The 26,291-nt window shown below is 35.3% G+C and overlaps 1 protein-coding gene across 2 annotated transcripts; it reads right to left on the bottom strand.

Moving 5' to 3' along the window:
- Nucleotides 1–463: 463 nt before the first annotated feature.
- Nucleotides 464–24,982, bottom strand: LOC143083448 (protein HTATIP2-like). Of its 2 annotated transcripts, none has more exons than XM_076259705.1 (6): nt 24,889–24,982; nt 21,922–22,096; nt 3,916–4,023; nt 3,154–3,291; nt 1,678–1,739; nt 464–918 (listed from the first exon to the last, which is right to left on the bottom strand). In XM_076259705.1, exons 2-6 carry the CDS (start codon nt 22,057–22,059, stop codon nt 717–719), a joined length of 648 nt encoding a protein of 215 aa, XP_076115820.1. In that variant the 5' UTR covers nt 22,060–22,096; nt 24,889–24,982; the 3' UTR covers nt 464–716. The 2 variants fall into 2 exon arrangements, with proteins under 2 accessions (XP_076115820.1, XP_076115821.1); XM_076259706.1 differs by having other exon boundaries at nt 24,922–24,945.
- Nucleotides 24,983–26,291: the final 1,309 nt, after the last annotated feature.

A 26,291-nucleotide genomic window follows, 5' to 3' on the forward strand; every position in this document is an offset into this window, starting at 1 on the left:
ACAATATTCAGAATAGATTAGACGAACATGCAGATAATACTCTAAAACAACTACACCAAAAATCAACATTCAAGAAACACAGATTCTATCAGCAACTCTCCATATAAATACATGTAAAATACTGCACAAATAAATAAGTCACAATTTTCGTAACCCTCTTTCTATATTATAAAAATATATTAACAGCAACACTGAATATTTAAAACAAACGGACACTTTTGCCGACTTTGGCGTCGTCGACAGGATTCGAACCTGTGCGGGGAAACCCCAATAGATTTCCAATATCTTTGTGCATATTATGACATAAGTTGATTAAATGGGTAAATTTGTGACAATTTTCAATATTAAAAACATATTCACTATTGGGATGAGAATAAAGTACAGCAATTTGTTGTATAAGAATATCAATCCTAAACAGATCTAAGAGAAAGGATAGAACATGTGTACTGAGTTGAACTACAAATAAGTTGTCGTGTTTTATTAAAATAGCAAACATTAACATTTTAATATAAAAGACATAGTAAAAAGACTTTAGCACCAATAGTACTAAGCTTGGTTTAATTTCTATCGGATGCTCTTATTTGACCGAGTACCAGAATATCCAACCACAAATTAGGTTACCTGTTGACAAATTCTATATATACTCCGATGTCAAATGTTGGTAGTATGAAAATAGTCTTTTGAACAGCAATAAAAGGCATTTTAGCTGCAGGTTTTCATAAAAAATCGTATAGCTGTTTATTTTCAATAATTTCAATTTTCTCAGATGACTGTTCAGAAACTCTGTTCACCATAGCTTTAGCTAAATTGTCAGTACTAATAGCCGTCGCCTTTACCACAAAATTTGGCATAGCTTTAAAACAGAATCGTAAGACTGATTCACCTAGTCTACTCTCTTGTCTGTCACATAACAGCATTCTGGAATAAATACATTGTTTAAAAAATTAAGGGGCACTATAAAATAATGTATGGAAATTTCCAAAATATTCCCTTAATTTTTAAATGTGTCACTCCACCCAAATGAATCGATTTGGTTTTATTTTTTGTTTTCTAAAACTTTCTCGGTGAAAAAATATTTATCTTACTTATGTATGTTTCTTCAAAATATAATACAATACATTTACAGTCAGCAGGAAATTCAGTTAGATTGGTACAGAAAGAAATGTTCGCATAGCAATATTACCTACATGATATGAATTAATTGGTTCCTTAGCTTTTTTGATATATTTTATAGAATCTGGTCAATTTACAGTTTGACAAATTATGTACGCACCAGACTGTGTAGTTTGTTGTTGAAGAATGTATGTTGTCCTATAGGTGTCGTTGTTTTTTTTTTTTGTTTGTTATTTTAGTTGTTTGGTTGTTGTTTTATCTACGTGTACCATATCTTCTTTTATTCAATATATAATACAATAAACATATCTAATGGTTTACTTTTATAAATTGTTACTTATATGGAGAGTTGTCTCATTGGCACTCATACCATATCTTCCTACATGTATATCTACATGTTTGCAATATTTTTTTCTATCATATTTTTGTCCTTTAAACAGAACCTTTTCTCTTCGAGAAATAACGTGTTAATTTTTCGAAGAGCTTTTATATAAATAATGATTTGTCATTGGTTTCCCGATGGCCGAAAATATTGGAAGATAAAAATAATTATATAGTACATACCCTGGTCTAAAAATTGATAATCTGTCAAAATCCAAGGCTTTTAATTCTTCTTCTACTTTTCCCTGAAGAAAAAATCTCCATTTTTATAAATACAATATATAGAATGAAATTCAAAACAGTGTGGCTGTGGCCATTGATTGACACATTAAATTCATCCATTGACTGTGACAATTTAGGTGAACGTTTGTATGTAACGTCCATTGCTCACTGTGTACTTTTTAAAGACACTTAAACTATGGGGTCACCAAAGGTTCTCAACACCCTAATATAATCAGAAATAACACGATGTTTTGATTTATATCAATTATATAAATCAAAACATAAAGGTTATTTCTGATTAATTTTTCGAATTATTTTATAATTAAAGGCGTTAAGAAACCTTGGTGACCCCACAGTTTAAATGTTTATCGTAGACAGGTACGTCGTGAACAGTGGTCGTTACAGACAAACGTTCACGTAAATTGTCCCAGTCAAAGGAGGAATTTAATGTGTCAATCAATGGCCACAGCCACACTGTTTTGAATTTAATTCTATCGTTCTTGTGCACAAGCCAGTTTTTTTTATGCGTGGATTATCATTTCTGTTTAAACATGATAGCTCCGTCCTAATATTTATAAAGGTAAGTTATAAAACAACTAGCTGGTTCTGATACACAGTTGACAAGTCCAAATACAGTTTTTTTTTTTTACAAAACCAGGTACAGAGTTACTAGACGTATTTCTCGATAAAAGAGAAACACAAATTTTCACATCATAAAATAAAAAGCGAAAAAAAAAAGATCGTAAGGACGTAGTATCTTTAAAATGTGTCATTTCCGTTTTGATAAATATTACTTCAAATTTGACATTTCCCAGTTCCGCCTGACATTATTCACTTCCAATAGTCATAAGAAGATGTGACATGAGTGTCAATGAGACAACTGTCAATCAAAGTCACAATTTGCAAAAGTAAACAATCATACATGTATCATAGGTCAAAGTACGACCCTAAACACGTAGCGTTGACATTTCTTAGTTCCATAACATAGGGAATGGTAACGGGGAATTTGCCAAAGAGACAACAATCGGACTAAAGATGAGAATACTTCCCAAAACAGCCTGTTGGAAGATGCAGGGACCCCTGGAACCCCCCTTTTTTTTGGGGGGGATCAATGCATTTAAATGGAGACATATAGCTGGAACCCCCCTTTATCCTTGGTTGGACCCCCTTTTTAAAATGGCTGGATCCGCCCCTGTAGCCCAACTCGGAAGAGCAAAACTTAAACTTGAAGTTGAACAATGTCAACTTTTAGCTGAAAAATGTCAACTTGAAAGTGATAAAATGACAACAGCATGTTCCTATCTGTCTTTCATAGAAATGTTTACCTTTGTTTTAGGATACAGAAATGTTTACCTTTGTTTTAGGATATAGAAATGTTTACCTTTGTTTTAGGATATAGAAATGTTTACCTTTGTTTTAGGATATAGAAATGTTTACCTTTGTTTTAGGATACAGAAATGAGCTGTCCTTATTAGCTCCATAAGCAGTCACCAATAAGAAATGTTTGCATCCTACAGATTTTGCTACCTCTGCTGAATTGACTACGTAATCATGGTCAACTTTTATAAATCCATCCTGTTGAAAGCAAGCGAATGAATGAATAAATAAACATACAATTAAAAAGGGTACAGTACATTTTAGTCAGAAATTTTGTTAGTATCTCAAAAATTTTCTCAACGTTTTATATTTTGGCAATTTTTTTTACTAATTGTATATATTTCAACTTATATTGGTGTATATAGCTTTTTTACGAAGCATGAAAATTAATAAAAAGTGCTTGGTTCCTTGCCTCAACCATCTGTGACGAAAAAAGAGCACAGGTTATTTCATACAATTTTTTTTAGTATTTCTCAAACACTTTTTAATGTTCCCAAACGTATAATTTTGGCATTTCCAAACTTTTGGGAACTATATAACTTACCTCATCTACCGCAGCTGTATTTTTATATTTGAATACTTTAAAATTTTACTTATTGTATGTATTTCAACTCATATGTGTGTATAACTCTTTCATGAAACATGAACATTAATAAAAAGTGCTTGTTTCCTTGCCTCAACCACCTGTGATTTTTTTATTTAAAAAATTTGATTGAGCTATACAAGTAAGAACGTAGAATGTGACGGCGATTTTTAAAATCAGCACGAACACGAAAATAAAAACTCTTGAAAATAAATAAACGAACAAAAGATTATTCTTACTTTTCCTGCCTTTCCTCTGGTTGTTCCAATACAACAAAATCCTGTATCTAGACCTTCAAACGTATCTTTGTGGTCGTTCAAACGGTCAAAATCGACAACTCTTTGTTCCTAGAAAAACACAGATATTTGTTTTACACTTGAGATTCCCGTACGTCGACATTTGTTTTACATGTAGTTATATTTTGCATGGGAGATTGGTCTGCGTAGGAGGAGTATTGGTACATATTTAGGGTATTAGTGTAAGAGTAGCTTGAAAGATTGTATTCACACAGTAAGAAAAGATTGTTACACGTAAATATCATAACATTTACTCATTAGATTTACTACTCAATAAAATAATAAACTCTTGTAAGACATTATAAAGTTTGCAAATATGGAGTTTAAGATGCGTGGGTTTTACCAGATGACATAAAAAAATTATGTCACTCTCTGTATTTGTTTTATTTGTACTAAAACACAAACTTAATATTCATACTTAATAATGAGACGGACAACTCTATCTGCAATTCCTACTTTCTAACCAGGCAGAAGCTAGCGAACATTAGCTAGCGAACAATAAGCCAGCGAACAATAAGGCGATATATCGAGAAACCAAAAAACAGAATAAGACAACAACGGCCGTTAAATAAAAAAATATTCAAAAAGGCAGAAAATCAGTTAAAATATAGCAATTTTAACACAATTTTGAAATGGTTTTTATCCAATCCATTGATTTAACAAGTCGCATAACTTTTTAGGCTAATATTCAGTACCACAATAACTCTTCATCTATCAACGGATTATTTGTAGGTGTAGGGCCACCAATTCACCAACTTCAATTTAGAACGTATGTAAAAGTAGTCCTACCCTGTAAAATATAGCACATTTTATGTCATTGTTTAATCTAGAGCTCAAAATTTGAAAAAAATGTCAAAAAATTAGGAGGGTCGGCCTATTCCAGGGCTTCTAGAGAAAAATAATGAGGGGTGTCACGGGAAATGACTATATAGGTCTTGTAGAGGAGAAACAGGCGCTTCTTTTGCGCTAGGTATCGAAGGGCGCTATGTTCAAAAATCTGAACTAGAGCTCAAAATTTGAAAAAAATGTCAAAAAATTAGGAGGGTCGGCCTATTCCAGGGCTTCTAGAGAAAAATAATGAGGGGTGTCACGGCAAATGACTATATAGGTCTTGTAGAGGAGAAACAGGCGCTTCTTTTGCATTAGGTATCGAAGGGCGCTATGTTCAAAAATCTGAAACTAGAGCTCAAAATTCGAAAAAAATGTCAAAAAAATTGGGGTAGGGTCGGCCTATTCCAGGAGTTCTAGAGAAAAATAATGAGGAGTGTCACAGTGTATGACTATATAGGTCTTGTAAAGGAGAAACAGGCGCTTCTTTTGCACTAGGTATCGAAGGGCGCTATGTTCAAAAATCTGAAACTAGAGCTCAAAATTCGAAAAAAATGTCAAAAAAATGGTGGTAGGATCGGCCTATTCCAGGAGTTCTAGAGAAAAATAACAGGGGGTGTCACGGGATATGACTATATAGGTCTTGTAGAGGAGAAACAGGCGCTTCTTTTGCACTAGGTATCAAAGGGCGCTATGTTCAAAAATCTGAAACTAGAGCTCAAAATTTGAAAAAAATGTCAAAAAATTAGGGGGGTCCGCCTATTCCAGGGCTTCTAGAGAAAAATAATGAGGGGTGTCACGGGGAATGACTATATAGGTCTTGTAGAGGAGAAACAGGCGCTTCTTTTGCGCTAGGTATCGAAGGGCGCTATGTTCAAAAATCTGAAACTAGAGCTCAAAATTTGAAAAAAATGCCAAAAATTAGGGGGTCGGCCTATTTTAGGACTTCTAGAGAAAAATAATGAGGGGTGTCACGGAATATGACTATATAGGTCTTGTAGAGGAGAAACAGGCGCTTCTTTTGCACTAGGTATCGAAGGGCGCTATGTTCATAAATCTGAAACTAGAGCTCAAAATTTGAAAAAAATGTCAAAAAATTAGGGGGGTCGGCCTATTCCAGGGCTTCTAGAGAAAAATAATGAGGGGTGTCACGGGGAATGACTATATAGGTCTTGTAGAGAAGAAACAGGCACTTCTTTTGCGCTAGGTATCGAAGGGCGGTATGTTCAAAAATCTGAAACTAGAGCTCAAAATTCGAAAAAAATGTCAAAAAATTAGGGGGTCGGTCTATTCTAGGACTTCTAGAGAAAAATAATGAGGGGTGTCACGGGGTATGACTATATAGGTCTTGTAGAGGAGAAACAGGCACTTCTTTTACGCTAGGAATCGAAGGGCGGTATGTTCAAAAATCTGAAACTAGAGCTCAAAATTTGAAAAAAATGTCAAAAAATTAGGGGGGTCGGCCTATTCTATGACTTCTAGAGAAAAATAATGAGGGGTGTCACGGGGTATGACTATATAGGTCTTGTAGAGGAGAAACAGGCGCTTCTCTTGCACTAGGTATCGAAGGGCGCTATGTTCAAAAATCTGAAACTAGAGCTCAAAATTTGAAAAAAATGTCAAAAAATTAGGGGGGTCGGCCTATTCCAGGGCTTCTAGAGAAAAATAATGAGGGGTGTCACGGGGAATGACTATCGAGGTCTTGTAGAGAAGAAACAGGCGCTTCTTTTGCGCTAGGTATCGAAGGGCGCTATGTTCAAAAATCTGAAACTAGAGCTTAAAATTCGAAAAAAATGTCAAAAAATTAGGGGGGTCGGTCTATTCTAGGAATTCTAGAGAAAAATAATGAGGGGTGTCACGGGGTATGACTATATAGGTCTTGTAGAGGAGAAACAGGCGCTTCTTTTGCGCTAGGTATCGAAGGGCGCTATGATCAAAAATCTGAAACTAGAGCTCAAAATTCGAAAAAAATGTCAAAAAAATAGGGGGTCGGTCTATTCTAGGACTTTTAGAGAAAAATAATGAGGGGTGTCACGGGGTATGACTATATAGGTCTTGTAGAGGAGAAACAGGCGCTTCTTTTGCACTAGGTATCGAAGCGCGCTATGTTCAAAAATCTGAAACTAGAGCTCAAAATTCGAAAAAAATGTCAAAAAAATGGGGGTAGGGTCGGCCTATTCCAGGAGTTCTAGAGAAAAATAATGAGGAGTGTCACAGGGTATGACTATATAGGTCTTGTAGAGGAGAAACAGGCACTTCTATTGCACTAGGTATCGAAGGGCGCTATGTTCAAAAATCTGAAACTAGAGCTCAAAATTCGAAAAAGATGTAAAAAAAATGGGGGTAGGGTCGGCCTATACCAGGAGTTCTAGAGAAAAATAACGGGGGATGTCACGGAATATGACTATATAGGTCTTGTAGAGGAGAAACAGGCGCTTCTTTTGCACTAGGTATCAAAGTGCGCTATGTTCAAAAATCTGAAACTAGAGCTCAAAATTTGAAAAAAATGTCAAAAAATTAGGGGGGTCGGCCTATTCTAGGACTTCTAGAGAAAAATAATGAGGGGTGTCACAGGGTAGGACTATATAGGTCTTGTAGAGGAGAAACAGGCGCTTCTTTTGCACTAGGTATCGAAGGGCGCTATGTTCAAAAATCTCAAACTAGAGCTCAAAATTCGAAAAAAATGTCAAAAAAATGGGGGCAGGGTCGGCCTATTCCAGGAGTACTAGAGAAAAATAATGAGGGGTGTCACAGGGTATGACTATATAGGTCTTGTAGAGGAGAAACAGGCGCTTCTTTTGCGCTAGGTATCAAAGGGCGCTTTGTTCAAAAATCTGAAACTAGAGCTCAAAATTTAAAAAAAATGTCAAAAAATTAGGGGGGTCGGCCTATTCTAGGACTTCTAGAGAAAAATAATGAGGGGTGTCACAGGGTATGACTATATAGGTCTTGTAGAGGAGAAACAGGCGCATCTTTTGCACTAGGTATCGAAGGGCGCTATGTTCAAAAATCTGAAACTAGAGCTCAAAATTTGAAAAAAATGTCAAAAAATTAGGGGGGTCGGCCTATTCTAGGACTTCTAGAGAAAAATAATGAGGGGTGTCACGGGGTATGACTATATAGGTCTTGTAGAGGAGAAACAGGCACTTCTTTTGCACTAGGTATCGAAGGGCGCTATGTTCAAAAATCTGAAACTAGAGCTCAAAATTCGAAAAAAATGTCAAAAAAATCGGGGTAGGGTCGGCCTATTCCAGGAGTTCTAGAGAAAAATAACGGGGGATGTCACGGAATATGACTATATAGGTCTTGTAGAGGAGAAACAGGCGCTTCTTTTGCACTAGGTATCAAAGTGCGCTATGTTCAAAAATCTGAAACTAGAGCTCAAAATTTGAAAAAAATGTCAAAAAATTAGGGGGGTCGGCCTATTCTAGGACTTCTAGAGAAAAATAATGAGGGGTGTCACAGGGTAGGACTATATAGGTCTTGTAGAGGAGAAACAGGTGCTTCTTTTGCACTAGGTATCGAAGGGCGCTATGTTCAAAAATCTCAAACTAGAGCTCAAAATTCGAAAAAAATGTCAAAAAAATGGGGGCAGGGTCGGCCTATTCCAGGAGTACTAGAGAAAAATAATGAGGGGTGTCACAGGGTATGACTATATAGGTCTTGTAGAGGAGAAACAGGCGCTTCTTTTGCGCTAGGTATCGAAGGGCGCTTTGTTAAAAAATCTGAAACTAGAGCTCAAAATTTTAAAAAAATGTCAAAAAATTAGGGGGGTCGGCCTATTCTAGGACTTCTAGAGAAAAATAATGAGGGGTGTCACGGGGTATGACTATATAGGTCTTGTAGAGGAGAAACAGGCGCATCTTTTGCACTAGGTATCGAAGGGCGCTATGTTCAAAAATCTGAAACTAGAGCTCAAAATTTGAAAAAAATGTCAAAAAATTAGGGGGGTCGGCCTATTCTAGGACTTCTAGAGAAAAACAATGAGGGGTGTCACGGGGTATGACTATATAGGTCTTGTAGAGGAGAAACAGGCACTTCTTTTGCACTAGGTATCGAAGGGCGCTATGTTCAAAAATCTGAAACTAGAGCTCAAAATTCGAAAAAAATGTAAAAAAAATCGGGGTAGGGTCGGCCTATTCCAGGAGTTCTAGAGAAAAATAATGAGGGGTGTCACAGGGTATGACTATATAGGTCTTGTAGAGGAGAAACAGGCACTTCTTTTGCACTAGGTATCGAAGGGCGCTATGTTCAAAAATCTGAAACTAGAGCTCAAAATTTGAAAAAAATGTCAAAAAATTAGGAGGATCGGTCTATTCCAGGGCTTCAAGAGAAAAATAATGAGGGGTGTCACAGGGTATGACTATATAGGTCTTGTAGAGGAGAAACAGGCACTTCTTTTGCGCTAGGTATCAAAGGACGCTATGTTCAAAAATCTGAAACTAGAGCTCAAAATTTGAAAAAAATGTCAAAAAATTTGGGGGGTCGGCCTATTCTAGGACTTCTAGAGAAAAATAATGAGGGGTGTCACGGGGTATGACTATATAGGTCTTGTAGAAGAGAAACAGGCACTTCTTTTGCACTAGGTATCGAAGGGCGCTATGTTCAAAAATCTGAAACTAGAACTCAAAATTCGAAAAAAATGTCAAAAAAATGGGGGTAGGGTCGGCCTATTCCAGGAGTTCTAGAGAAAAATAATGAGGGGTATGACTACATAGGTCTTGTAGAGGAGAAACAGGCGCTTCTTTTGCACTAGGTATCGAAGGGCGCTATGTTCAAAAATCTGAAACTAGAGCTCAAAATTTGAAAAAAATGTCAAAAAATAAGAAGGGTCGGTCTATTCCAGGGCTTCTAGAGAAATATAATGAGGGGTGTCACAGGGTATGACTATATAGGTCTTGTCGAGGAGAAACAGGCACTTCTTTTGCACTAGGTATCGAAGGGCGCTATGTTCAAAAATCTGAAACTAGAGCTCAAAATTTGAAAAAAATGTCAATGAATTAGGGGGGTCGGCCTATTCTAGGACTTCTAGAGAAAAATAATGAGGGGTGTCACGGGATATGACTGTATAGGTCTTGTAGATGAGAAACTGGCGCTTCTTTTGCGCTAGGTATCAAAGGGCGCTATGTTCAAAAATCTGAAACTAGAGCTCAAAATTTGAAAAAAATGTCAAAAAATTAGGAGGGTCGGCCTATTCCAGGGCTTCTAGAGAAAAATAATGAGGGGTGTCACGGGGAATGACTATATTGGTCTTCTGGAGGAGAAACAGGCGCTTCTTTTGCGCTAGGTATCGAATGGCGCTATGTTCAAAAATCTGAAACTAGAGCTCAAAATTTGAAAAAGATGTCAAAAAATTAGGGGGGTCGGTCTATTCTAGGACTTCTAGAGAAAAATAATGAGGGGTGTCACGAGGTATGACTATATAGGTCTTGTAGAGGAGAAACAGGCGCTTCTTTTGCACTAGGTATCGAAGGGCGCTATGTTCATAAATCTGAAACTAGAGCTCAAAATTCGAAAAAAATGTAAAAAAAATCGGGGTAGTGTCGGCCTATTCCAGGAGTTCTAGAGAAAAATAATGAGGGGTGTCACAGGGTATGACTATATAGGTCTTGTAGAGGAGAAACAGGCGCTTCTTTTGCACAAGGTATCGAAGGGCGCTATGTTTAAAAATCTGAAACTAGAGCTCAAAATTCGAAAAAAATGTCCAAAAAATGGGGGTAGGGTCGGCCTATTCCAGGAGTTCTAGAGAAAAAATAATAAGGGGTGTCACAGGGTATGACTATATAGGTCTTGTAGAGGAGAAACAGGCACTTCTTTTGCACTAGGTATCAAAGGGCGCTATGTTCAAAAATCTGAACCTAGAGCTCAAAATTCGAAAAAAATGTCAAAAAAATGGGGGTAGGGTCGGCCTATTCCAGAAGTTCTAGAGAAAAATAACGGGGGTGTCACGGGATATGACTATATAGGTCTTGTAGAAGAGAAACAGGCGCTTCTTTTGCACTAGGTATCAAAGGGCGCTATGTTCCAAAAATCTGAAACTAGAGCTCAAAATTTGAAAAAAATGTCAAAAATTGAGGGGGAGCGGTCTATTCCAGGGCTTCTAGAGAAAAATAATGAGCAGTGTCATGGGTATAGCTATATAGGTCTTGTAGAGGAGAAACAGGTGCTTCTTTTGCGCTAGGTATCGAAGGACGCTATGTTCAAAAATCTGAAACTATAGCTCAAAATTTGAAAAAAATGTAAAAAAATTCGGGGGGTCGGCCTATTCCAGGACTTCTAGAGAAGAATAATGAGGGGTGTCACGGGGTATGACTATATAGGTCTTGTAAAGTAGAAACAGGCGCTTCTTTTGCGCTAGGTATCGAAGGTCACTATGTTAAAAAATCTGAAACTAGACCTCAAAATTTGAAAAAAATGTCAAAAAATTAGGGGGGTCAGCCAGCAGCGGCATAACACAATAAAATTCATCATAAATACCAGACGCGCGTTTCATCTACAAAGACTCATTAGTGACGCTCGAATCAAAATAATGGTTGAAAGGTCAAAATAAAGGACGAAGTTGAAGAACATTGAGAACATAACATTCCTAGCAGTTTTGCCAAATACAGGTAAGGCAGTCTATTCCTGGTGTAGAAAAACCTTAGTTTTTTTCAAAAATTCAAAGCGGTGTTAATTTATAAGATTATATCAATGATAAGCCAAGTCAACACAAGTGCTGACTACTGGGCTGGTGATACCTTCGGGGAAATAAATTTCTACCGCAGTGGCATCGACTCAGTGGTTGCATTTTAAGTTTTAACTCATCATAGATACCAGTATTTAAATTTTATATGTACGCCAGACGCGCATTTCGTCTACAATATATCAGTGAATGTCCTGTGAAGGGAAAACAGGCGCATCGCTTGCGTGAGACTTCAAAGGGTGCTATGTTCAATTTGGTCGAAAGGAAATAAAAAAAAAAATTTATAAAAGACTCAACTGTCAGACAAGAACGCGAAAACCAAAAAAAAAAAAACATATCATAGTCAGCAAAGACTAATTTTCAATTTCTTGTCATATAAAGTCATAATTTCCACATCCGAATAACATGATAAAAGAGTTTGTAAAATCTGTTATGTAAATACTGATAAAAAGAATGCTGATTACTGGCTGATTTTCTTTTTCAAGGGTATGTCGAAAAGAAAACGACGAAGATAAAAGAACTTTAGTGCGAATACCAGCTGGTATATAACCAAATTGGAATTGAAATTAAAAAAACACTCTTTATTTTTTTCTGATATAATTTGTCAAAATAGAACTAGTTAAACACTATTTAAATATCACCTGAGTTTGATCAATAACTATCGACTCGATAAGTTCTTATCTGCACATGCAGCTACTGTACACGTACACAGCAAAACATGTGTTTCATCCTCATTGTTTTCAACACTTTAAATAACCAAGTTTATAAAGTTTTGTGATTGACACCTTGAAATAGGTCCTCCACAACTCATAACAGCAGCAAGATGGCAGATTATCAGCATGAGAGAGGCAGGAATGTCGCTGTGACAATTGCACGTATTGTCGGTCATCACTTTTCCACTATAAGTCGTTTAGAGAATAAAAATTAGGCAATACACGATATAAAAGACTATCCGAGATCAGAAAGACCCCCTATGCCACCTGCTAAGGAAAATCAAGCATGATGAAACTTAGTCAGAAAGAAACCCATTGCATACAATACAATCCTAAAAAGAGAGAGGTGGGCATACAGGAGCCTTTTAACAATAATTGTTCGAGATTGAATCATCTCTACTGGTTATTGTGCGATAAGACCATTTCAGGGACGTTTGCTTACGAACAGACACACAGTTATCCGTATCCGTATCCAATGTAGTGCAGAGCTCGCCAAAATTGGAAATTAGCATCGTGGAGGAAGATCCAATGTTCAAATGGAATTCGGTTCATCTTCCTTGGCCAGATCGTAGCCCGGATTTGAACCATATCGAGCATATTTGGGACACCATTGGGCGGAAAGTGCACAAAAGGACACACCAGTTCAAACACATCATGAAATAAACAATGCCCTTCATCAGAAATGGTTGCTGCTACCTTAACAACATATTAGCCGATTTATGAATCAAAAGACGTTTAGATGCGGTAATTCGTTTGATTGGAGGCTGCGCACAAAGTACTAATTCTTTGGCGTATAAAGATTAACCATGCTGCGAACAATCATCTTAAGATTAATTTTGAAATACCTGACATTGTAAAGTTCGACTACAGTAAAAGTTGAAAAATGCATTTTTTGTACAAAAAACACTACATTTTGTTATTAAAATTGTGGTTGCCAATGTTATCATAAACTATGTTTCAGTAATATCATACACATATTTTATTATATTTCATCCAAAAAAAGAGGCTGATTTTTCAAGTTTTAAAAAATCAAGGTGTTGCAATACTTTTTTCCATGTGTATAATATAATCCAGCCGTGCGTAAGATGGGTCCATTAGGGTTGTTAACTAAGCGTCTTTTTGAAATAAGTCACTCGCCTATTGCAAATAAGCAGTCGATGCTCAACATAAGAATACAACGACTCGCAACTATGTGAGTTAAAGAACATGGGTTGTTAACTATGCACTATATAACCGACTTCATCTAGTCAGCCGTTTAACAAACCTTATCTTCACAAAAGTACAAATCGGTCTAGGTATCTCTATAGAAAAGATTGTTAAACGGATAAAATATTTCGACGTAAATTCGAGAAACGATGCTTGATCGTTGTTCGTTTGAGTGAAACTTGGATTACAGTTCTGTTTCAACAGAATAAAGAATTCACGTTTATTCTTCGCATCATTTATGTTTTACTTGCTAATAAGACTAAATGCCGCCCAAGACCAAGAAGTTGTGATGATCCAGGTTGCTTTTCATACCATATTCAAGTCAAGCATTTTCATAAACTATGGATGGAAAAGATTACCGAATTCAACAACAAAGAGATCAAAGTACTATGTATAAAACACTGCTTTGATGTCTACTCTATCGATTCCGTAAGATTTGAGGAAACTCGAGTTTTTCTCGACCACTGAGATCATACCATGATGGGGAAGATGAACAAATACTTTAAGGCCAAATATATTCGCACTTGCGTGATTGGTACTTTAGATGATCTCATTAACCAACAAAAGCACCACCAAACAGAGATCGACTTAGGACATGTGGCCGCAACTTATAAGAAATATGAAAGATAATAAGGTGAAGTGTAACTTGTATGCAGACAAACTAACTATACAGCAGGGTCAGTTCCTCGTGATTACCAATTCCAGAATTTAATCAATGAGGAAAAACAGGGTTCCCGAACTTCTGAATACCGCGTATCGCATCTATAATCGTATACTTGGGGTGATGTAAATGATCTCTTGGAGGAATGGAAAGGTATTCCCAGTCATTTATTTCTTGGTTCAAACAATAAGACATGGAGTCACAACCTCTATTTTCAAACACAAATGTTCGTGGTTCCATCTCCGTTTCTGGGAGACAATTTCAGGGACCAAATTTTCGGCTCTTCCTTCACACCATTTGCGAGTATTATCTTCTGGAACAACGATAGTCTGTCGGAAAGATACGCGACTGATCACGTGTTAAAAGAGAGCCATACCACTTGCACGTAAAAGACAACTTGTTAGCTTCCAAAAAAGAGCAGGCTAATGGCGCTACAAGGCAGTACTCGCACAATAAAAGTAGAAAGGGGTATGATTAATTTAACTCATAATAACTTGTTTCCAAAATAACTATGCTTAAACTAACATCTCTAGAAGGTCTATATTCTTGATGATTCTCCAAGACTGTAAAGGTTATGAGAATGTAAAGGTTATTACTTGTAACCAATGATTCAGCGGTATTCTCTGATAAATCAGAGTAACTACTATGAATATATGCTGCATTCTATTAAACAAGAGATGTCGACGTGCATCAATTTAATTGGCGTGCCGGTGCTATTGAGAGGAGTGAGTTGCGGGTACACATTGTCTGTAGGTGAAATTATGATATGTATTGGTGTATTAGAGGCAGTAACATGGCTACCTTAAAAAAACGATAGTATTGACGGGTAAGTTATAAATAGATGATTGTGAGGATTGAATACAAAAAATCTAATTTGACGGATTTCTTAATCTTAACGAACATTTACTGATTTGTTTGCTAAATCTCTTCCACCACCTTTTTATACGAGGAATCTTCTGTAATTTTATCATGATGACCTATATAAATATCATTTTTTTGTGAGTTTGAATCTAAAATTTCTCAATTTTTATATCGAAACTATCCACTGATGTATCCAAAATTCTTCTAAAGTCTTGTAAGTGCTCGTTCATTTCCGGAACAAATGGCTTTAAGCTTTGTATTACTTTTCCTTTCTTCAAATAGAAATAAAGGACTTCTTAACTATGTGAGAGATGTATTAATCATAGAAAGATGTCAAAGTGACGTGACATTACATTGAGTGCGGCACATAGTAAACGCCATGTGTGTGGTATTTACGAGAGGTATGAGTATGATGCAACGTATTACCCTCAATTTTTAAGGTTTCGATATCTACTCTAGTTTGTCTCAACACATCTCACCCCGTGAATCTATTCAATTTCTCTTTCTTGTTCTTCTTATTTGCTTACCAAACATTCATCACCTGGATCTCAGCTGTCGTTTTATTTTCGTGAAGATAACAAATCAATGGTTCTGCATGTTTGAATTTGTGGTCATACTTGTCCAGCTTGTTCATTATTTTTTCTCGCTTTCTTTTATTGCTGCATCATATTCTATTTGCATCCATTTTATATCCGTTTCATACGTGCTTTTGAATGAACCAACATTTCATTACAGCATCCGAAATGGCCCTCAGAGCTTTCAGGATGGTGATATTGTGGTCATTCATGTTCCAGTATCTAAAGAAACTACACTTGATCGTCCCTTTTTATCAATGACCCTTTCTGTTGTTATTTTCCCTGAAAGTGTTATTCAAGTTGGATGACCGTTTCCGATGGATTTGGGCTCTTTTTGGTGAGTCGTCCAAGTTCGTCCCAAAGATGTCCCATTGGCGATAATCTAAAGACAATACTGGCCACGGCAACAGTCGAATGCGATTATTCTCCAAAACTCATTCAAATGTGTTTACAACGGGTTTTTTCTGTTAAAAATGTAGTTTAACGATGCCTTCGGAGAGACGGGAGAACTAGTGGAGCCAGAATTTCGTTCCTATACCTTTTTGCATTTAGGTTTTCTTCACTTATTGTCAGATCGGGGCGTTCCTGGTAGGTTATCCATCCCATACCATTAATTCGCCACCCTAAAGCCAATTTGTTTCCTGTACGCACGCATCAAAAAGCATGCCTTGCACCTGCGGCAGACCATGTCTCTGCCATCGATAAATGTCAAGTTGAATTTGGATTCAGCGGTAAAAAGGATTAGTCTCCATGTAAGTCTATGTCATCGAATCTGTACCCTCTCCATTTAACTCGCAACATCCTTCGATTCTGCGTAAGGATAGGTCACTTCAACGAACGACGAGCTCTTAGGCTGCCTAGATAAAGTCGGTTACAAACTGTTTGCGCATAAAGCCTATTTTTGTTTCTTCCATGAGTTTCTCCAAATCGATTACGAAGATGAATAATGCGGATTTGCCAATCTTCACATAACTTCGTTTCACGTGAGTTGCAACCTCGGGGACGTTAAAATGTTGTACCAGTATCTCTAAGACGAGTCTTTAGCGTCTTTCAAAGTCAGTCTAGAGACATTGAATAGTGCTCGAAACATTTAATGATCAAAAGGACAACTCAGTTCCATCTCTATAAAGGTAAATGGTTGAAAAATGCGTATTTGTTTGAAATCGGAAAATAGCGTAAAGTTATCTTCGAATTTAAAAAAAAATACTAAATGATCATGAATAGATTATTCAGGTCATTAGTTTTAATCGTGAAAATATTACAAACTAATATATTAAATATATTTTACTTAAAAAGCAAAGTAATGTTTCTTTTTTTATATATACACATGGAAAAAAGTATTGCAAAATATTGATTTTTTAAAACTTGAATAATCAGCCTTTTATTTTGGATGGAATATGATAAAATATTTGTAAAATGATATTGAAACATAGTTATGAAGGCATTTTAACGGACAAAAAATGTTTGAAAAAAAAATTATTTATCTAACCACAATTCTAAAAACAAAATGAGGTGTTTTTTTGTACAAAAAACTGCATTTTAAAACTTTACAATGTCAGACATTTCAAAATTAATCTTAAGATGATTGTTCACATCATGGTTAATCTTTATACGCCAAAGAAATAGTATTTTGTGCGCAGTCTCCATTTAAACGGTCAACCGCCACTTAACGTCTTATGATTTCTGCCATAAATCGACTAATTTGTTGCTTAGGTAGCAGCAACCATTTCTGATGAAGGGCATTGTTTATTTCATCACGTGTTTGGACTGGGGTGTCCTTTTGTGCAAATTACGCCCAATAGTGTCCCATACATCCTTGATATGGTTCAAATCAGGGCTATGATTGGACCAAGGAAGATAAACAGAATTCTATTTGAACAATGGATCTTCCTCCACGATGCGTATTTCCAATTTTGGCGAGCTCTGCACTACATTGGATACAGATAACTGTGTGTCTGTTCGTAAGCAAACGTCCCTGAAATGGTCTTATCGCACAAAAACCAGAAGGGATGATTCAATCTCGAACAATTATTGTTAAAAGGCTCCTGTATGCCCACCTCTCTCTTTTTAGGATTGTATTGTATGCAATGGGTTTCTTTCTGACTAAGCTTCATCATGCTTGATTTTCCCTAGCAGGTGGCATAGGGGGTCTTTTTGATCTCGGATAGTCTTTTATATCGTTTATTGCCTGATTTTTATTCTCTAAACGACTAATAGTGGAAAAGTGATGACCGACAATACGTACAGTTGTCACAGCGACATTCCTGCCTCTCTCATGCTGATATAATCTGCCATCTTGCTGCGGTTAAGAGTTGTGGAGGACCTATTTCAAGGTGTCAATCACATAACTTTATAAACTTGGTTATTTAAAGTGTTGAAAACAATGAGGATAAAAACACATGTTTTGCTGTGTACGGGTACAGTAGCTGCATGTGCAGATAAGAACTTATCGAGTCGATAATTATTGATCAAACTCAGGTGATATTTAAATAGTGTTTAACTAGTTCTATTTTAACAAATTATATCAGAAAAAAATAAAGAGTGTTTTTTTAATATCAATTCCAATTTGGTTATATACCAGCTGTCATTCGCACTAAAGTTCTTTCATCTTCGTCGTTTTCTTTTCGACATACCCTTGAAAAAGAAAATCAGTCAGTAATCAGCATTCTTTTTATCAGTATTTACATAACAGATTTTACAAACTCTTTTATCATGTTATTCGGGTGGGGAAATTATGACTTTATATGACAAGATTTGAAAATTAGTTTTTACTGACTCTGATATGTTTATTTTTTTGGTTTTCGCGTTCTTGTCTGACAGTTGAGTTTTTCATTAAATTGTTTTAGTTCCTTTCGACAAAATTGAACATAGCACCTTTTGAAGTCTTACGCAAACGATGCGCCTGTTTTCCCTTCACAGGACATTCACTGATATATTGTAGACGAAACGCGCGTCTGGCGTAAATATAAAATTAAAATACTGGTATGGTATCTATGATGAGTTAAAGCTTAAAATGCAACCACTGAGTCGATGCCTCTGCCGGTAGAAAATTATTTCCCCGAGGGTATCACCATCCCAGTAGTTGGCACTTGTGTTGACTTGGCTTATCATTAATATAATCTTATAAATTAACACCGCTTTGAATTTTTGAAAAAACTAAGGTTTTTCTACACCAGGAATAAACTGTCTTACCTGTATTTGGCAAAACTGCTAGGAATGTTTGGTTCTCAATGATCTTCAACTTCGTCCTTTATTTTGGCCTTTCAACCATTATTTTGATTCGAGCGTCACTAATGAGTCTTTTGCAGACGAAAAGCGCGTCTGGTATTTATGATGAGTTATTTTTTTGTTATGCCGCTGCTGGCTGACCCTCTAATTTTTCGACATTTTTTCAAATTTTGAGGTCTAGTTTCCGATTTTTTAAAACATAGCGCCCTTTGATATCTAGCGCAAAAGAAGCGCCTGTTTCGCCTCTACAAGACCTATATAGTCATTTCCCGTGACACCCCCCATTATTTTTCTCTAGAACTCCTGGAATAGGCCGACCCTACCCCCATTTTTTGACATTTTTTTCGAATTTTGAGCTCTAGTTTCAGATTTTTGAAAATAGCGCTCTTCGATACCTAGTGCAAAAGAAGCGCCTGTTTCTCCTCTACAAGACCTATATAGTCATACCCCGTGACACCCCTCATTATTTTTCTCTAGAAGTCCTAGAATAGGCCGACCCCCCTAATTTTTTGACATTTTTTTCCAAATTTGAACTCTAGTTTCAGATTTTTGAACATAGCGCCCTTCAATACCTAGCGCAAAAGAAGCGTCTGTGTCTCCTCTACAAGACCTATATAGTCATATCCCGTGACACCCCCCCCCCCCCCATTATTTTTCTCTAGAACTCCTGGAATAGGCCGACCCTACCCCCATTTTTTTGACATTTTTTTCGAATTTTGAGCTCTAGTTTCAGATTTTTGAACATAGCGCCCTTCGATACCTAGTGCAAAAGAAGCGCTTGTTTCTCCTCTACAAGACCTATATAGTCATACCCCGTGACACCCCTCATTATTTTTCTCTAGAAGTCCTAGAATAGGCCGACCCCCCTAATTTTTTGACATTTTTTTCAAATTTTGAGCTCCAGTTTCAGATTTTTGAAAACCCCTCATTATTTTTCTCTAGAAGCCCTGGAATAGGCGGACCCCCCCTAATTTTTTGACATTTTTTTCAAATTTTGAGCTCTAGTTTCAGATTTTTGAACATAGCGCCCTTTGATACCTAGCGCAAAAGAAGCGCCTGTTTCTCCTCTACAAGACCTATATAGTCATATCCCGTGACACCCCCCATTATTTTTCTCTAGAACTCCTGGAATAGGCCGACCCTACCCCCATTTTTTTGACATTTTTTTCGAATTTTGAGCTCTAGTTTCAGATTTTTGAACATAGCGCCCTTCGATACCTAGTGCAAAAGAAGCGCCTGTTTCTCTTCTACAAGACCTATATAGTCATACCCCGTGACAGCCCTCATTTTTTTTTCTCTAGAAGTCCTAGAATAAGCCGACCCCTCTAAATTTTTGACATTTTTTTCAAATTTTGAGCTCTAGTTTCAGATTTTTGAAAACCCCTCATTATTTTTCTCTAGAAGCCCTGGAATAGGCCGACCCTCCTAATTTTTTGACATTTTTTTCAAATTTTGAGCTCTAGTTTCAGATTTTTGAACATAGCGCCTTTTGATACCTAGCGCAAAAGAAGCGCCTGTTTCTCCTCTACAAGATCTATATAGTCATATCCCGTGACACCCCCCATTATTTTTCTGTAGAACTCCTGGAATAGGCCGACCCTACCCCCATTTTTTTGACATTTTTTTCGAATTTTGAGCTCTAGTTTTAGAGTTTTGAACATAACGCCCTTCGATACCTAGCGCAAAAGAAGTGCCTATTTCTCCTCTACAATACCTATATAGTTATACCCTGTGACACCCCTCATTATTTTTCTCTAGAACTCCTGGAATAGGCCGACCCTACCCCCATTTTTTTGACATTTTTTTTCGAATTTTGAGCTCTAGTTTCAGATTTTTGAACATAGCGCCCTTCGATACCTAGTGCAAAAGAAGCGCCTGTTTCTCCTCTACAAGACCTATATAGTCATACCCCGTGACACCCCTCATTATTTTTCTCTAGAAGTCCTAGAATAGGCCAACCCCCCTAATTTTTTGACATTTTTTTCAAATTTTGAGCTCTAGTTTCAGATTTTTGAAAACCCCTCATTATTTTTCTCTAGAAGTCCTAGAATAGGCCGACCCCCCTAATTTTTTGACATTTTTTTTCAAATTTTGAGCTCTAGTTTCAGATTTTTGAACATAGCGCCCTTTGATACCTAGCGCAAAAGAAGTGCCTGTTTCTCCTCTACAAGACCTATATAGTCATATCCCGTGACACCCCCATTATTTTTCTCTAGAACTCCTGGAATAGGCCGACCCTACCCCCATTTTTTTGACATTTTTTTCGAATTTTGAGCTCTAGTTTCAGATTTTTGAACATAGCGCCCTTCGATACCTAGTGCAAAAGAAGCGCCTGTTTCTCCTCTACAAGACCTATATAGTCATATCCCGTGACACCCCTCATTATTTTTCTCTAGAAGCCCTGGAATAGGCCGACCCCCCTAATTTTTTGACATTTTTTTCAAATTTTGAGCTCTAGATTAAACAATGACATAAAAGGTGCTATATTTTAACGGGTAGGACTACTTTTACATACGTTCTAAATTGAAGAGGGTGCATAGGTGGCCCTACACCTACAAATAATCCGTTGATAGATGCAGAGTTATTGTGGTACTGAATATTAGCCTAAAAAGTTATGCGACTTGTTAAATCAATAGATTGGATAAAAACCATTTCAAAATTGAGTTAAAATTGCTATATTTTAACTGATTTTCTGCCTTTTTGAATATTTTTTTATTTAACGGCCGTTGTTGTCTTATTCTGTTTTTTGGTTTCTCGATATATCGCCTTATTGTTCGCTGGCTTATTGTTCGCTAGCTATTGTTCGCTAGCTTCTGCCTGGTTACTTTCTACATGATTAAATTGAAAGCGAAATTTATAGTTTTTTTTTTTTTTTTTTACTTTTCACCTCTCTTGTAATTTTCGAGAATCACTGAAGATATTTTCGAATTGATGATATGTACATCTTGGGTGGCAAAAATTTACACTGCAACTGTTATTAAAACCGATTTGCCTGCTCTTGATCTTGTATATTACAGTCCATGGGTCAGACTGCTAACTTAGACATTATACATTAAACAGTAGCTTGTTATATGAAAGTCACATTGTTTTAATAACATTATCCTTGTTAGGTGTTCCATTGTTTTGCATTTTAGTTAAGTTTACTGATAAATTTCAGACCATTCACTATTCCATCAATCTCTTTGTATTACTTACAAATTCCGGACCCAAATCTTTGTCCAGCTGAACTTCTCTCCTTCCTATAAGAACGGTCTTTTTAAACAGTGACCTCCTGCTCAACTCCTTTACTAGCGCTTTACCTGTCTCTCCTGTATATCCTAATACAAAAGCCATGTTTTACTTTTTTTTAATTGAAATCTACCCGGACGTCCTGAAAGTAAATACACACAACTCTATATCTGGGTATGAAATACATTATATTTTGTAACTCTGTAATTAAAGATCACATACGCAATAGCTTTTGTTTTTTTACGTTTTATCAAGCTTATACTATGAGCATTTTGGTGGTGTTCTTGTTTCTTCTAGTCTTTAGTTTTCTATATTGTTTCATGTGTACTATTATTTGTCTGTTTGTCTTTTCATTCTTAGCCATGGCATTGTCAGTTTGTTTCGATCTATGAATTTGACCGTCCCTCTGGTATCTTTAGTCCCTCTTTTAATTATGCTGCTTCTGATAGTGATAAAAAAGGGTTTATCATAGATATTAGACTTGCGTTTCGTCTACATCAGGCCCGAATAAAATAAAAAAGCTGAAAACCCAATAAAAAAAATGGCCAGAGGACCATTGAAATCACAGAATTACAAAAGAAGCGTTGAAACTGCTTAGGATATTAGGTCTCAGGGTATGAAAACCCTGGTGTTTTGATATTTTTAACATTGTATGGACAGTAGAAATAAAGAAATGAGCGTAAATTTAACTGGAATAAAAGAGACTTTTGGAACTTTTCCAATAATTCGCAAAGTGCTATATATGAACTCTCATTATGAATTGAATATTTATATGAACTCTCGTTTAGAATATATAACCGGAAGAAAAGAGACTAGGGACTTTTACAATAATTCGCAAAGTGCTATATATATATGAACTCTCGTTTTCGATTAAATAATTAAATGGACTCTCGTTGCGAATTGAATATTTATATATGCACTCTCGTTTTAAATTGAATATTTATATGAACTCTCATTTTGAATTGAACATTCATATGAACTCTTGTTTTAAATTAAATATTTCTCATTTTAGTTTTAAATTGAATATTTCTCATTTTAATTTTAAGTTGAATATTTCTCATTTTAGTTTTATCAGTTGAATATTTCTCATTTTAGTTTTAAGTTGAATTTTTCTCATTTTAGTTTTAAGTTGAATATTCTTTGTTTTAAATGTTTCTTTATTCCTAAATATAATGCTTCTTTCTTTCAAATAAATGCATTAGTCAGTCCATGTACAGAGAGAAAAGCCATCGGATTAAGTTGTAAAATAGTAAATATATAATCTCTTTGGGTATTTAAGTCATTTCTCTCCAGACGCTCATCTTCATGACGAAATATCTCCAAATATATGATACTTTTAAAGCCAAAATTAAGAGTGAATATTAATCATTAATATTTATTATCATACATATATGTACAGGTAAATTGGCGCAAATGAGTTCCGAATATTGGCGCAATTGATACATTTGGAAAACAAAATTTGGCGCAAATGATACCCCTGAAAAACAGTAATTGGCGCAAAAGGACTGCTGCCCGAAACTTGCACTCAACTTTGAAAGAAGCAATTATCGTTATTTTGCTAAGTTTAGCCGGAGGACAATAATCCGTTTATGATTACTAAGATTTTACAATGATAGATATATTTCATTAGAACCTTTTATAATGTTTTTAAAATCCGTAACTTGGGATTAATGAATTATTGTTTGTTTTGTAAATTGTTGCTTGGTCAGTCTTCCCCTAGCTTTCAAACTGTACACTTGTGAATAAATTTGTATATACTGTAAACGGTCTTGCGTTTAAAGCAGCCATAGTGTCGATTAAAGACCTACATACTTTAATGTAACCCGAAATTCACGGAGTTATACCGAAATTCACGGGGTTAGATATCTATCATATAATTGTCCGTACACACAGTCTTTGTATTTCATTAAACTATCTCTGTTACTATTCATCCGGATTTTCTGAATATTTTTTAATTTGTCTCTGTGATAATCTTTTAATTTCACACCAAACTAATTTTTTAGATGTACAGAAACACAAGAGGTACTAAACTTTTACGACCTTTTAAAATCGTATTTAACAAAATTTTATATATTAAAAAAAGGCACATTATTTATTTCATTCACTGTCTTCTCCAACAGGCATCTAGGAATATCCTTTTTATTTCTCGTTTTGTTCCCGGTTTTACCTTTCGGTTTCCCAAAGTGTATTATATTGTATTGTGTTTATTTGCGATCTGCAAATGAACATTAAAACACTTTAAAAAACTTGTGGATCCGGCACTTTTTTTTGTATTTACTTTCACAAGAAACGCTCCGACATATAACCTCAAAAGACAATGCATTAGGGAGATGGAACTTCAGTGTTTAATACTTCAAAATTGAACATCTAGAGAATTCAGATAGGTAAATTGTTTTAAATACAGTGCCGCAACATTGAATTCTGAGTTCATGATACCCTCGGGGACTAGCAGTCACTTACCAGAGGTAGCAACCTTTAGCTAGTGGTAGGCAATTATTAACATTCATTAAGATGGAATTTTTCGTATAGACATTATTCCTTTATAAAAGAAAACAGGAGGTGTGCTTATGGAGCAACCATAAAATCAACACTAAGAAGGTATGATAAAGATCGTGAACAGAATATTTTTTTCAAAATTTGGGAACATATATATTCACATTTAATTAACCTTCTTATCTGATTTAGTTTATTATTCAAAATCAATCAAACGTTTCTATAAAAATAGTATCATATACATGTATATATATACAACAGAATATTTAATCTTATAACTTAAGATATACTATATCTGTATATAGACACGCCTATTGTCGTAAACATAAAGTGTATTTATACCATTCAACATTTTATGTCAGTGAATTTTTCCGTTTAGAAATATTTTCAGGAATTCTTTTAATCAGTTTTCGTTTGCTTTAGACAAAATTTATCCCTTACCTCAATTGAATTCAACTTAAACCTGTATCTTACATTTCATATTACACCATTTTAATTGTAGTGTGTAAACAAAACCACCTAATATTTATACATGTACCATCCGGTTCAAAGATTAGAACATTTTGATAGAGATCGTTATACTTTGTCGTTCTACTTATAATTCTACACATAATAAACCTTTAAATAATCAATTGATCTTTAAATAGAGTGTTTCCGAATATTTTTTATGTTATCAAGTAGCCGGTTGTTTCTTAAATTTAATTCTTATTTGTTTTCGATTTAAATTAAAATTTATCAAAACAATCAAAAAACAAAAAACAAAAAAAAAACAATAAAATATTTTTTGTTTTCTTATATATATGTTTTTTACTTGTTTGAATCGATTAATCAAACCAATAAATGACATTTTATCGAATTAAACCACTGCGATTATGAGGGTCTGGATGCGATATTCTGTAAATTCTTATGTTATTTTCTCTTTATTTTATCTGTACAGCCTTTCGTTTCTCTTCTTTATTTGTTACCCTTTTTATGCTTATTTAACCTATTATTCTTTTTTTCAAAACCCTTCTAACCACTGTGTAACATGTATATTATATTTTTTTATTTGTTGACTCAGTGGATATTTCTGTTTCAAAAATTTATCAAACCAGATCTAAAGTATTATATTAATGGCTATCATAGCATACAAAACATCAAGTTATCAAAACGTCAAAATCATGGTGTCAGGAAAATGTTCAAATATAAAAAAGAAGATGTGGTATGATTGCCAATGAGACAACTATCCACAAAAGACCAAAATAACACAGACATTAAACTGAGAGCAGAATAAAAAAGGAAAAAACCAATTTTCCTCTTTTTTCACTCTTAATTCTGACAAGTGCAATTAGAGGCCAAATTCGGACCAGAACGTAATAAATTTATTCTATAACCCATGTATTTGAGAAAAAATCATGAAAAACAAAGACAATTCTGTTATATTAGTATTTATTTGTTACATTTCAAAATAAATTTATACTGAATTCTACACTTAGCTGTCCATTTTTAGTCAACTCTCTGTAAAGGATGCAACATGGAATAAATTTATTCTAAATGCATGGTGCTTACTGTATATGATCATGTATAAAATAAATTTATTATATAGAGCCATAACATCTATTATTAGTTCGAGAAAATCACAGAATAAATTTATTCTTCATTCAATGTCATTTATGATTATGAAAATATTTATCTGTATGGTGATGCTGAGACACAGAATAAATTTATTCTACATTCAATGCGATTTCGGATTATAATAATATATAAAATAAATTTATTTTGAAGTAAAGTTATCTGTATGGTGAGGCTGTGACACAGAATAAATTTATTCTTGTTTCAATGCGATTTCGGATTATAATAAAATA

This window comes from Mytilus galloprovincialis, chromosome 7 (genome assembly GCF_965363235.1).
Source record: "Mytilus galloprovincialis chromosome 7, xbMytGall1.hap1.1, whole genome shotgun sequence".
NCBI classification, from domain to species: domain Eukaryota; kingdom Metazoa; phylum Mollusca; class Bivalvia; order Mytilida; family Mytilidae; genus Mytilus; species Mytilus galloprovincialis.